The 13,026-nt window shown below is 48.3% G+C and overlaps 1 protein-coding gene across 1 annotated transcript in view; it reads right to left on the bottom strand.

The window, feature by feature from the left end:
- The window catches only part of EGF (epidermal growth factor), a 29,316-nt gene extending 19,523 nt beyond the window's left edge, over positions 1-9,793 (bottom strand). The window contains exons 1-7 of the mRNA XM_049786551.1: positions 9,733-9,793; positions 7,237-7,362; positions 5,549-5,671; positions 3,946-4,068; positions 2,448-2,573; positions 829-965; positions 139-287 (exon numbers count right to left, since the gene is read on the bottom strand). Of these exons, the coding sequence (XP_049642508.1) occupies positions 139-287; positions 829-965; positions 2,448-2,573; positions 3,946-4,068; positions 5,549-5,671; positions 7,237-7,362; positions 9,733-9,793 (845 nt within the window). The remainder of the gene's footprint in view (positions 1-138; positions 288-828; positions 966-2,447; positions 2,574-3,945; positions 4,069-5,548; positions 5,672-7,236; positions 7,363-9,732) is intronic.
- Between the last annotated feature and the right edge of the window lie 3,233 nt (positions 9,794-13,026).

Below are 13,026 nucleotides of genomic sequence, written 5' to 3'. Positions count from 1 at the left end.
CTGTCTCTAGCTTCTCAAATCCACTGCAGGAGGTGAGGCAGGGCTGGGGAAGGCCTGGGCATAGAATTCACGAGAGACCTAGGACTCAGGCGCTCTCCTACAGACCCAGACACAGAAACAGCCAAGTGTGAGCCTTACTTTCTGTCTGTCCAGTAGATTTTACGGTGTAGCCAGTCCACTGCGAGACCCTCGGGTGCCCCCAGGTCTTCCTCAATGAGCCTCTCACGCTGGGAACCATCCAGATTAGCCCTTTCAATCCACCCCTGGGCCGAATGGGCAAAGTACATCTGTGAAAGAGAAGGCAGACCATTGTTTGGTGCGTTAAAAATCAAAATCAAGCGGAACACACGCAGGTGCACCAACGGGGCCAGTGTGTCTTCGAGCACAAGTGACTTTGGAAACAAAGACATGTGGGTCACTGGTGTCCACCCCCACCACAGCCCAGATGGGGTTCAACCGAGGCGTGCCTGTGCCTCCCACTGAGAGCTCAGCCTCCTTGCTGGAGAAATGGGGCTACTACCACAGCATCTGTTGCAATGTCCATGGATGAGGCTCTGGGACCTGCGCTTTATTGCAAAGGGCAATTCCCAGTTCTGGCCACTGGTGACTAATCAAGTCACACAGCACATGGACTGAGGGGCTGCCGAGACTAGGGGGAAACAGCAGGGTCTCAGCAGGACCAGGGAGGGAGATGGGGACAGGAAAGCCCTTAGTATGGGGCTGCACTGTTTCCTGAACTTTCTGAGCTTTGCGGGGACTTCCAGGCAGTCCACACTGCCCGGTGCTCTTGCATACCCAGCTCCATACCAGTCGGTGAGCAGCATGTACCTTGTTCTCCACAGGGTCATAATCGAGGGCCAGAATGCCTCCCCCTTGCGGGGGGAGCAGGGTCCTGTAGTGGGTCCCGTCAAAGTGCACATGTCGGATGTCCTGAGAGTTGGCCAGCAGCAAGGATGGCTGGGGGCCTGTAGGCAATTCCAAAACGTCTGTGCTCAGGCCACACCTCAGAGGTGCTTCCCGGCTTTGCCCACAGTGTCCCATCAATGACCATAGGGTAACAGATGCCCCAAGAGGCGATGGGAGCCTTCTCTTCTGGGCACTCTCTTCTCTTCCTTGTTTTCCTCATTGTAGGTCAGAACTGGCAGAAGACTCCTCTTCCAGGACGCCTTCTCAGGTCTGCCCAGAATCTCACCTGTGGCTTTCTGCCTCCATCCCTGCTGCCACCCCCCTGCCTTCCATTGTTGCTTTTGTTGTTAAGTACAATAAACAAGCAGCTTTGACATACAAGGTTGTGGAGAGCATCCAATTACCAACTTGGTTGTGGTTTGAGGGATCACATATGGCATGTGGAGTGCAGGAGAGTTGAGGGTGACCCTGGTGGTGGCCTTCCTGGTAGGTAGGTGGGCTGGCCCTGAGCTAGACCTCGCCTGCTGCCTGCTTTAATAATGCAAATTGAGGCCCGCAGAGATAGCACAGCCGATCCAGGAGCAAAGGTGATTGGTTCGAATCCCGGTGTCCCACATGGTCCCCCGTGCCTGCCAGGAGCTATTTCTGAGCAGACAGCCAGGAGTAACCCCTGAGCACCGCCGGGTGTGACCCAAAAACCAAAAAAAATAAAAAATAAAAAAATAATGCAAATTGAGCATTTGCCTTGCACCAGACCTGCTTTTGATCTCAGCATCCCATATGTTCCCTGGGCACATGAGCAGTCAGGAGAAACCCCTAAGCACTGCTGGGTGTGGCCCAAAACAAATATACAACATAAACAAAAAAATAAAATGCAAATAGTTGGAGACTGAGTTCCATCCTGGTACTGCATATGATCTCCTGAGCACAGAGACAGGAGTAGGACCTGAGTACTGCTGAGTGTGACCCCAAGCCACCTCAACTAATATCAAGTAATTGGCACTGGAGCAATAGCACAACTGGGAGGGTGCTTGCCTTGCGTTCGGCCAGCCCAGGTTCCATCTTCAGCATCCCATATGGTCCCAGGAGTGATCCTGAAGACTGCTGGGTGTGTATCAAAAACCAAAAAATGAAAAAAAAAATTGGTTCACATGAAAAAGACACATTTATCCAAGTAGTATTACTTTATTGGCTAGAGAGATGACAGTGAAATATATGAACAAGTATGTATTAAACATCTCACATCATATTATTGCAGTCTAAGGCTATTCTGGGCACAGCTTTTGCCTCTACTGAAATGCTTTACTTTGTGTAAGGTAAGTCTTTGCACTATGCAAATCAACTTAGAAATATTTCTCAAGGAATAGGATGATTCACAAGAGCTTTATGTAGATTTACAATGCACTTTGCTTTTTCTTTCCAAATTGTCAACATCTGATTTTCTCCCCAAAAGTCAAAAGCAATTGATCTTGCCCTCTTTCTAAATGAAAGGCGGGTTGCAGGAAGCTCCCTGCAAAGCCCGGTTTCCAGCTGGCATTTACCTGAGGCCACGCAGCGTTTTCCATCCTGGTGCAAAGCATAGCCAGGAAAGCAGCTGCACCGCCAGGCTCCTGGACCTCGAGGGATGCAGAGCTGGCTACAGCCACCGTTGTCAGGTGATGAGCAACCTACAAAAGGCAGCAAGAGGCTGTGACTTGGTCATGAGCTTAGTTGGTTTTCACTACCCTTCAGGCTGTTGCAGGCAGGGTTATTTCCCACAGAAAGGGAGCAAAGGCCACTTATTCCACTCCATCGCTGGCAGTGAGCAAGTCACCCCTAATAGTCCAGGGGTCCCTTTCCTTTTCCTTCCTTTCTTATCCCTTTCCCCTTTCTTTCCTTTTTTCTTTCCTTTCCTATCTTTTCCTTTCCTTTCCTTTCCTTTTTTTGTTTTTGTTTTTTGTTTTTGTTTTTGGGTCACACCCGGCAGCACTCTGGGGTTACTCCTGGTTCTATGCTCAGAAATTGCCTCCGGCAGGCTCAGGGGACCATATGGGATGCCAGGATTCAAACCACCGTCTTTCTGCATGCAAGGCAAACGCTCTACCTCCATGCTATCTCTCCGGCCCCTATCTCTTTCTTTTCTTTCTTTTTTCCCTTCCTTTGCTTTCCTACCCCATACTTTCTTATTCTTTCCTTTCCCCATTTCTCCCCCTTTCTACCATTTTCCCTTTCTTTCCTTTTTTCTACACTTTTTCCTTTCTTTCTTTCTTCATTTTTTTATTTTTATTTATTTATTTATTTATTTGCTTTTGGATACCCATGAGGTGCTGGGTGTTGGGGATCAACCTCAGGGGTCCTGCATGCATGCCAACCCCAGCCCAGTAAGCTGGACCCCATTTCTTTTCTTTTTCTTTTTTTTTTTTTTTTTCAGTTCCTGAGATCTAAAACAAGTATCCTGGATGTTCGGAAAAAGAAAGGTATTTTGATGAGTCTGACATCTGTTCTAACTCTTCCAAATAAGTGACAGATATATAGATATAGATATAGATATACATACATACATACATACACATTATATTTTCTCACATTCTTTGGGCCTCGAGAGTTCTTTAGCTTTCCTAAATAAACAAAGGTAACTAAAAGAAGGACACAACTGTCTCTCTGGTGTGAGTTTTGAGCCTCACCCATACTGCTTTTTGTGTCTGTGTCTCTGAAAACCAAAGTAAAGAAGATGAGGAAGTCTCAGGTACGAATCACACTACGGATGAGGGCCTGAAACCAGCAAGGGGCTCCCAACACTGCTCAAAACTCTAAGCAACCTCATGTCTCCTCTGGATGCTCTTGTTAATGCTCTTGTGCTGTCTAGAAGCAAAACACGGCATCTAAACCTCTGTTCCTCTGTCACCAAAAACAAAAACGTCAAGAACACCTTCCAATGAATAGACTATTGGAAATAAATCTCGTCTCCTTTGTCAATAGGCACAATATTCAGGTGTCAGTTAGAAAAGAATTATCCCCCCCCCACACACACAAACAAACCAAAAGGGTATATAAACTTACCAGAACAAGTTTTTCCATCTGCCTCAAGTACAGAGCCTCCAGGACAAAGACACATGGGGCCACGTGATGTGAGAACACAGTCATGGCTACATCCGGATGCATTGCTTGGACAGGAAACAAATTCTTTATTCAAAAGAGAAGGTCGGAAAAAAAAAAAATAAAGAGAGAAAAGGTTGAGATTTGTGTCAGAATACACTAGAGGAGGGCCAGAGAGATATCATGGAGTTAGGGCATTTGCCTTGGATGCAGACAGATGGTGGTTCAAATTCAGGCATCCCATATGGTTCCCCCCAACCCCAGGAGCAATTTCTGAGTGTAGAGCCAGTAGTAACCCCTGAGCACTGCCGGACGTGACCCAAACAAAACAAAACAAAAAAGATTAAGTTAGAGGAAATTTAGGCAAATTTCTTGCTAATTAAAAAGAAAAATAGCTACCCTAGAATGAGTAAGTTAAATATCCATGGGATGCAAGATCATGGAGATACAGAAATAAGATTTAAAAAAAAAATCTTTTGATGAGAGGCTAGAGGCAATGATTAAGCTGCTTGCTTTGCATGAGTCTTATGAATCAATCCCCAGTCCCCTAGGCGCGATTGATCCATGAGCATAAAGCCAGAAGTAAATTCTGCGCACAGTCAGGAGTGCCTTCTTCCACTTAAAAAAAATTAAAATCACAACGCTTTTTAAGAAATTGTTGATTCTGGGGCCAAAGCGGTAGTGCTAGAGGTAAGGTGTCTGCCTTGCAAGCGTTAGCCTAGGACAGACTGTGGATCAACCCCCCAGCATCCAATATGGTCCCCCAAGCCAGGAACGATTTCTGAGCACATAGCCAGGAGTAATTCCTGAGCGTCACCGGGTGTGGCACAAAAACAAAAACAAAAACAAAAAAACAAAAAAAGAAATAGTTGATTTTATGTCTTGAACATACATGTGGTTCACCCTTGGAGGGGTTTTAGGAATCAGCTCACAATAATTATAAATTTTTTAAAATGAAAAAAATTATAATATAAAACATATAATTGTTAGAGTTGTTCTCCTGAGCTACCCAAATCGCTCACAAGAAAGTCATCTTTGGGGCTCGATGCAGCAGGGAGGGTGCTTGCCTTACACATGACCTAACCAAGTTTGATCCCCAGAATCCCATATGATCCCTCAAGCCCACCAGGAGTGATTCTTGAGTGCAGAGCCAGGAAAAAACCTTGAGCATACCAGATGTGTGCCCCCAAATTAAAAACTGAACACAAAAGTTATTTTAATAAGGATTTTCCAATGAGAATCTAAAAGAAATCATAGAACTTATAAGGAATTCCAGACATTTTTAGATATAATATACATCATGAGTATATCTTTGACATGCTTATCATTCAGAGAATCTGCCTCTCTTTACAGCCACACAACATATACTCATGTACACACACACACACACACACGTGCACACACATTGCTTTGACTTGATAGGTGTGGGATAGCATCAGGTCATTCATGCTCTCGAAGTGGAGCAAAATTAAGTCCGTTGGTCTAAGGCCTGGTGGTCAGCTTAGAGGTTTCCCAAAGCCCAGGGAGCCAGGGAGAGGGGTGTGGGCCCACAGCTGTTTTCACTTACGATGACACTGCTTCCCACCAGGCAGCAGAACAAAGCCCACAGGGCAAGTGCAGTGGTAGGATCCGGGACTGTTGTCACAGCCCTGGGCACAGCCATGGTTCTGGAGGGCACACTCGTTGACATCTACAGAACAACAACTTTGACTGTGACTTGGAAAGTGAGTTGTCACTTCTTGACTCAGTCCCACAGAGCCCCCCAACTCTCTGGATGGGGAGGGAGCATGGCTTGTCTTCTCAGGAAGAGTCAGAGGGCTCCAGACTGCCCGTGGGAGCCATTTCTGGCCAGCCATGGCTTCTGCTTTCAAAGAGAGGTTTGTACACTTGAAGGTGCTTTGGGAAAAGCCCTATGTAGTAAGAAATTCCAAAAGCTTTTGTTTAATTTGTTTTTTAATTTTTTTGCTTTTAGGGGCTGGAGAGATAGCACAGCGGTAGGGCGTTTGCCTTGCATGCAGCTGACCCGGGAGAGACCCGATTCCCAGCATTCCATATGGTCCCCAGTGCCTGCCAGGGGTGATTTCTGACTCCAGAGCCAGGAGTAACTCCTGAGCACCACTGAGTGTGGGGCCACACCCGGTGATGCTCAGGGGTTACTCCTGGCTATGCGCTCAGAAGTCGCTCCTGGCTTGGCGGTCCATATGGGACAGTGGGGGATTGAACCGCAGTTTGTCTTAGGTTAGAATGTGCAAGGCTTTACAGCTTGCGCCACCACTCCGGTCCTCAATCAGTAAAGTTTAAAATAACCTTTTTTTTTTTTTTTTTTGCTTTTTTGCTTTTAGGTCACACCTGGCAATGCTCAGAGGTTACGCCTGGCTCTGCACTCAAGAATCACTCCTGGTAGTGTTCAGTGGTCCATATGGTATACGGGAAATTGACGCTGCATCAGCCGTGTGCAAGACAAACACCTTCCCCACCGTCCTATTGCTCTGGACCCAGTCCTAAAAGCTCTTGACAAGGATTGTTCACCTGTGCTCTGTTCCTCAGCTGAAAGGATCCTTCACCAGGAAGTGGGGACCCTCCAGGACTTAGGTCTAGCTCAATGCTCTCACTACTTCTGTCTCCCTGCCCCCACATTTTCCCCAGAAGGTGACTCTGTTTCTCTCCTGCTTCATTGCCTGGGCTTGGAGCTCACTATAGTCTGGGCCACCGATTCTAGGGCATCCAAATATCCAAGTATCCAAGTATCCAAGTATCCAAGATACTGAGATACAGTAGTTCCAGGGCTTGGGGAAATACATGGCAGCTACCAACTCTCCCCCAAAGAATCTGGAAGCTTCCATACTTGCAGTTAGTTGCCTGCTATCAACCCCTGAAAGCAACCAGGCTGGAAACACAGCATTAAAAAAATGATGGCAAGCTGAGGCCAAAGGGATATCACATCAGGTGGGGCCTTTGCTTTGTATGCGGCTAACCTGGGTTCAATCCTTGGCATCCCATAGCCTGCCAGGAGTGATTCCTGAGCACAGAGCCAGTTTAGGAACTCCTGAGTACCTCCAGGTGTGGCCCCAAAATTATAACACCCTCCCCCAAAATAGGACTGAGAACTATTACAAGGACTCTATGATGTGGGGATCAGAAGTACACTTTGGGAGTCCACCTGACATTGAGTGGTCTGCACAGAGGCTCTTCAGAAGCATCTGGCTGAGGTGGGCTGTCCTTTATTCTGAAGGGGTCCACCCAACCTTTCTTTACCTTCACAGAACTTCCCATCTTGGCTTAGAGTGAAGCCTTCCTCACATGGACACAGATGGGACTTAGGCTCCGGGCCACACTCACTGCCTCTGCCTCTGCCTTGCTCTGTTTCAAGACGCCTCTGAGCTGGAAGAGAAGATTTGAAGTATTTGAAAAGGAGCTGGATTTTGTCTGGGGATGAGGTTCCATTCATTGTTTGTTTTTGTTTTTGTTTCAGACACACTTGGCAGTGCACAGGAATCCATCCTGGCTATAATCTGGGAACCATATTCACTGCTACGAATTGAACCAGCCATGGACAAGGCAAATACCTTCCTCCTTGTACTATCTCTCCTGTCTGTCTTCACACTTTTGGGGATTGGTTTGGGACCACACCCAATGGTGCTCAAGGCTTGTTTCTAGCTTTGTGCTCAGGCATAGCTACTGGCAGTGCTGCAGGGACTATATGTGTGCCTAGAATCTTGCCTGGGTCAGCCACATGCAAAGTAAAGGCCTTAACCTTGGTATTTAGTGGCCTTACATAGCACCAAAACATGCAAGCAAAGTTGGCGGTATTGCAAGGTGAGTGTCTAAATCCCTGGACCCTCTCCTGCCACCCTCCAGCCTCCATGATGCTTCTTGAGAGTCTGACTTCTCTGGCCCACTTCTGACCTGTCACTCAGCACTGCCCTGGCTTTCATAGCTAGGATGGAAGATGCATTTCTGTATCTAATTGTCCACCTTTCCTGGAGCTCTTGAATAAGACATTTGTCCTTGGGTTACAAAATGAAGCACATCCTGTTAGCAGTTTCATTCTGATGTACTTTAATAAACCAGAATAACAAACTCACAGATTCTGGAAAGGACATATCTTAAAGATGTCAAAAAGATGCAGCCTTAATAAGATATGCCGGGGCCAGGAAGGTGGCGCTAGAGATAAGGTGTCTGCCTTGTAAGCACTACCAAGGAACGGATCGACCTCGGTTCGATCCCCCGGCGTCCCATATGGTCCCCCCAAGCCAGGGGCAATTTCTGAGCACATAGCCAGGAGTAACCCCTGAGCGTCAAATGGGTGTGGCCCAAAAACCAAAAAAAAATAAAAATAAAAAAAATAAGATATGCCTCCCACCCACCATCTGGCCAACCCATAGCCCAAATATTTACAGGTCAGATTTAGCTCTTGAGCTGCTTGCTTTTAAAATCATTGAAGAGCCTCCTTCTGCTCGTGAACCACTCACTGAGCTTTTGAGGATCAGAAGAGTAGCCCAGTGCCAATAGCCAAGAGGTGGGGTGTTTCACAGGCTGGGTGGGCACTCTCGGAAGAAGTGAGGTGTCACTGCTCTCCTCTAGAGTTCCCCCAGAGCACCCCACAGCCTTCATGGGGTGCAAATGATGTGCCCTAAATTCAGACCTTAGCCGCTTTAAAGGACCCCTTTGAGCAAGAGGATTGAAGCGCAGTAGACATTAAGAAGTATTTGCTTAATCGCCTTAATCGTCTGCTGTTCTTTAGCCTCAAAATAGGCCAGAGCTGGGCAGCCTCTGCTGACCTCAGGAAACCCCTGGTGTAGGGCTCCATAGGCGCAGATCGCAAGGGAGATCCTCATCACCGAGTTTGGCATCCACCACCACGCTGCCTCCTCCACACTGCAAGCTTTGCTACAAGCTTTTAGGAGAAAGGTTTTGGGCAGCCGCGTGGGGCCCTTCCAAAAGCAGGATACATGCCTGGTGCCATCAGGGTTTCTCCCCCCACCCCATTCCATGAGCCTCCTCTCACTCGATGTGAGTTTCAGCCTCTCTAGAAGCTTCATTCACCATTATGATTCACTTTCCTAAATACTGCACACGTCCAAGGTACCATACCATCAGAAATCTAAACAACACTCCAATGAGTGCTATTTTGTAATAAATACATCTTTGAGTAAGTTTTCATCCATTTTTTAGGTTAGCAAATAATGGCCCAGGCTCAGCAGTAGAACCAGGTCGCCAATAATAAATTCTGAAAGATGAGACAGTCTGGGCATCACAATGACAAGAACTGGGGGGACTGCAAACATGTCAGATATTTTTTATTTTTTCATTTTGTTTTGATTTAGGGCCACACTCAGCGGTGTTCAGGGCTTACTCCTGGCTCTGCACTCAGGAATTACTCCTGGTGGTTCTGTGTTCAAGGCAAGTGTCCTACCTGCTGTATTGTCTATCATTCTAACCCTGCCAGATATTTTTTAATTCAGGAGTTTATAAAAAAAAAAAAAGAACTCCAAAATAACAGGTGCACCAAGCTGGCTGGCTCCCTGGCCATTCTGCTAAGCTTCGAGCAACACAACACACAACTTCTCCTGCTCTGCCACCTCTAAAGATTTTTTTGCCAATAAATTGAGCCCGATCTGGCTTCTAGACTATAAACCCATGCTCAGTATTATTTGCAAGATCAAGGATAGCCCCAAAGTGTCTGATGACAAACTAAGTGGAAGATGGGGACAAAGTGGCAGACCCCATTCAAGGCCGAAGAGGACTCACTGGACAGCCACATGTCAGCACCCTCTGCTGTCAGCTGGACCACAGGGAGCCCTACTTTCATGCCCCCCGGGGACCAAAGGGATGCCAAAGGTGAATATTAACCAGCTCCCACCCAAGGTTCGATCCCCAGCATCCCATATGGTATCCTGAGTGCATGGTCAGGCGTAAGCTCTGAGTCCTGCCCAGTGTGACCCCCAAAACAAAATATAACAACCAATACAAGTTCAGAGCTAAAGTAGCAATGAGATGACAGAGTTAGCACTGGGGGAGAGTATGCGAGCACTCACATAATCACAGTGTCCCCTGTGAAAGAGAAATGCTCTGGGTCCTTTCCTCCAGTAGGTGGGCTCAGGAAGGAAAGCAGTCAGGTGGGTGGGGTCACATGGGAGTCACATGGTGTCAACTTTACTGCACCTTCCCAGGGGCTCATTGGACCGTGGGCCACAGGCACGTTCCTCCTACCAGAGGTGGTGCCCAGAGCGACACGGGGAAAAAGGAGGCAAGTGGAGTTGATATCAGGGTGTGGGAGTTGCAGTTGGCGCCCCACGTTGAAAGAGCATAGATGTGCCATGAGTAGTGGGGCCTCTCTCTCCTTCCTAATGATTGGTTCTCAGGCCTGGGGGGGGGGTGACATACTTGGGGTGTCAACTCCTACTGCATGCGTGTGACCCAGCCACATACATCATGGTCCCAAGCGCAAAGCATCACAAAGACCAGGGTGCAGCCAGACCCGCCAGGACTCCATACAAGAGACTCCTGGGATGTGGCTGTGATCTTGGAAGTCCCCGGATCCACCCCCGAGGCTCCCCTCGATGGCTCCAAAGGGAGGAACCTGTTGGTGAGTGGTGAGCGTGCATATCATCTCAGCTCCCTCTGCTACCTAGCCTTCTAGTACTGGGTTGCCCCGAATAGGCCCTTCTGGCTTTCAGGGCCCCTTATGCTCTCTGAGAGACTGAGACTCTGCCCAGCTCCTGTGCCAGTGTGTGCCTGACTCCACTGTCCCCCGCTGCCCCCTTGCCGACTTTGCTCCCCAGCAGGCTCCACCCAGGAAAATCTTCCCAGTCCTCTGCACTGTGCCCAGTTCTGACTTCAGTTCCCAGCTGCAAATAGGTCCACAGGAGTCACTTGATCAGTGGGACAGTCCCTCCCAAGAGTTTTGTGGCTCTTATGGCATCCTTGGCCACTCAGCTGGAATTTGCAGACTCCCAGTGCCAAAGAGGGTGTGGGCAGGACACCCCTTCCAGTGCCCCATGGAGGATGGGATAGCCTGAAGCCTGAGAGCTAGCCCTTTCTTCCTGGAGGCCCAGACCCCTTCTCAAAGGACAGGACAAGAGGAGAGCCGCCAGCCAGTTGACACTTCCAGTAAGTACAGATGACCTGTTGGAGCAGCAGATTACAGTCAAGAAGTACTAAATAAAAATAAAAATAAAACAGACCACACACACACACACACACACAGATAGGGAGAGAGATATTCAGGCGAGCTCTCACAGATCTTATTTGTCCTAGAAAAATGACCATTTTCCATGTCTTAAGAAGCTGGAGAGATAGCACAGTGGTAGGGACTTTACCTTGCACACTACTGACCAGGAACAGACCTGGATTCAATTCCTGGGCATCCCATATGGTCCCCTGAGCATGCCAGGAGCAACTTCTGAGCGCAGAGCCAGGAGTAATTCCTGAGCAATGCCAGGTGTGCCACCCCACAAAATAGTGCTTTGCATGTGCTTGGCCATGGTAGATGGTCCTACTCCTCAGCTGCCAGAGATTTCATCTCCTGCTCCCAGAGAACTGAACAGTGTTGGGACTAGTGGGGGGTTCGAAGGGCAGGGGAATGGGGCCTTCTAGGAAAACCCGGAGTCTCTTGTCACAAATGTCCCCAGTTCTCTGCCATTGCTCACCGATCATGAGGCACTTCTGAGTTCATGAACTTACCTGAAGGTATATTTTTTCTCTATGCACATTAAAACAAAAACCAACAAAACACTTAAGAACAGTCTTTTAAAAATTTTTTGAGGGGGCTGGAGTGTTGGCACTAGTTGTAGGGCATCTACCTCACACTCACTAATCCAGGATGGATCGCAGTTCGATCCCCCAGCATCCCATATGTCCCCCAAGCCAGGAGCGATTTCTGAGTGCGTAGCTAGAAGTAACCCCCGAGTGTCATTGGGTGTGGCCCATAAAACCAGAAAAAAACATTTGAGGAGCTAGAGGGATAGTTCAGGGGTTCAGGAGCTTACCTTGCATCCCCTCCTACCCCAGTTTAATTTCCCATCACTACTATGAGCAACTACTGAGCACAGAGCCAGGAGTAAGTTCTGAGCACTGTGTGTGATGGCCCAAAAGCCTATATATAGGCTCGGGGGACCATATGGAATGCCGAGATTCAAACCAATGACCTTCTGCATGAAAGGCAAACGCCTTACCTCCATGCTATCTCTCCGGTCCCTCCCCATTTCCAATATTAAGCTGTCCCACTAGGTGGGTTTTTTTTTTATTTGTTTGTTTGTTTTAGTTGTTGGCTCACATCCAAGGCTGCATGCTAGGCATGCTACCCATTATGCTATCTGTCTGGACCCTCCTTGTGGCTGCATGCAGCTGAGGTTGTGTTTGAGATCCTTGACTTTTGACAGAAGGTGGCAGTGGGAGGCCAGGGCAGGCCACAGAAAACCAATGAAGCAAACAGATACCCCATGAGACAAATAAGGAAAAGAATGCTCAGTTTTCAGCGCAGGCCCAGACCAGGTGAACAGGAATCCAGCCGAGGACACTTTCTAGAAAGCAGCAGATCCTCAAAGTATGGACTACTTACCCCCTTGGGAATGCGCATTTCCCAGAGGACTGTTCCATGGGGCCGGTGCTGACGGGAGAACGAAATGGAACTGCAAAGCTGCAGGCCACAGGATGAGGAAGAGCCAGGCCATGCTGGTGGCCTAGGACTAGCAGCCAAGAATAACTTGGGTTGGTCACAGCCTGGCCAGGTGAGCTGGCATAACCTTTAGCCAATGGGATAGGTTTGGCCAGGGCATCTTCTGCTCTAATAATACCGAGCCCCAGCCTTGCAGGGCTCTGAGTCGAGCTCCCCAAGACCCATCAGAGGCTGCATGCAAGGGGTTCTTCTGCAGGATTCCCTCTGTGCCAGGCACTAGGGAGGCCAGAACTACCTGCAGATCTGTACACACTTGTACAGTTTCAGAGCCGATGCAGGAGGGCCACGCTCGCCTGGCCTCTCACAGTGCCCACAGGCCGGAGAGGGTGGGAAATGGGGAAAGAACAGGTGCAAAGTCCAACCTC

Source organism: Suncus etruscus, chromosome 14 (genome assembly GCF_024139225.1).
Source record: "Suncus etruscus isolate mSunEtr1 chromosome 14, mSunEtr1.pri.cur, whole genome shotgun sequence".
Taxonomy (NCBI): domain Eukaryota; kingdom Metazoa; phylum Chordata; class Mammalia; order Eulipotyphla; family Soricidae; genus Suncus; species Suncus etruscus.
This window is presented reverse-complemented; position numbering and strand designations above follow the sequence as displayed.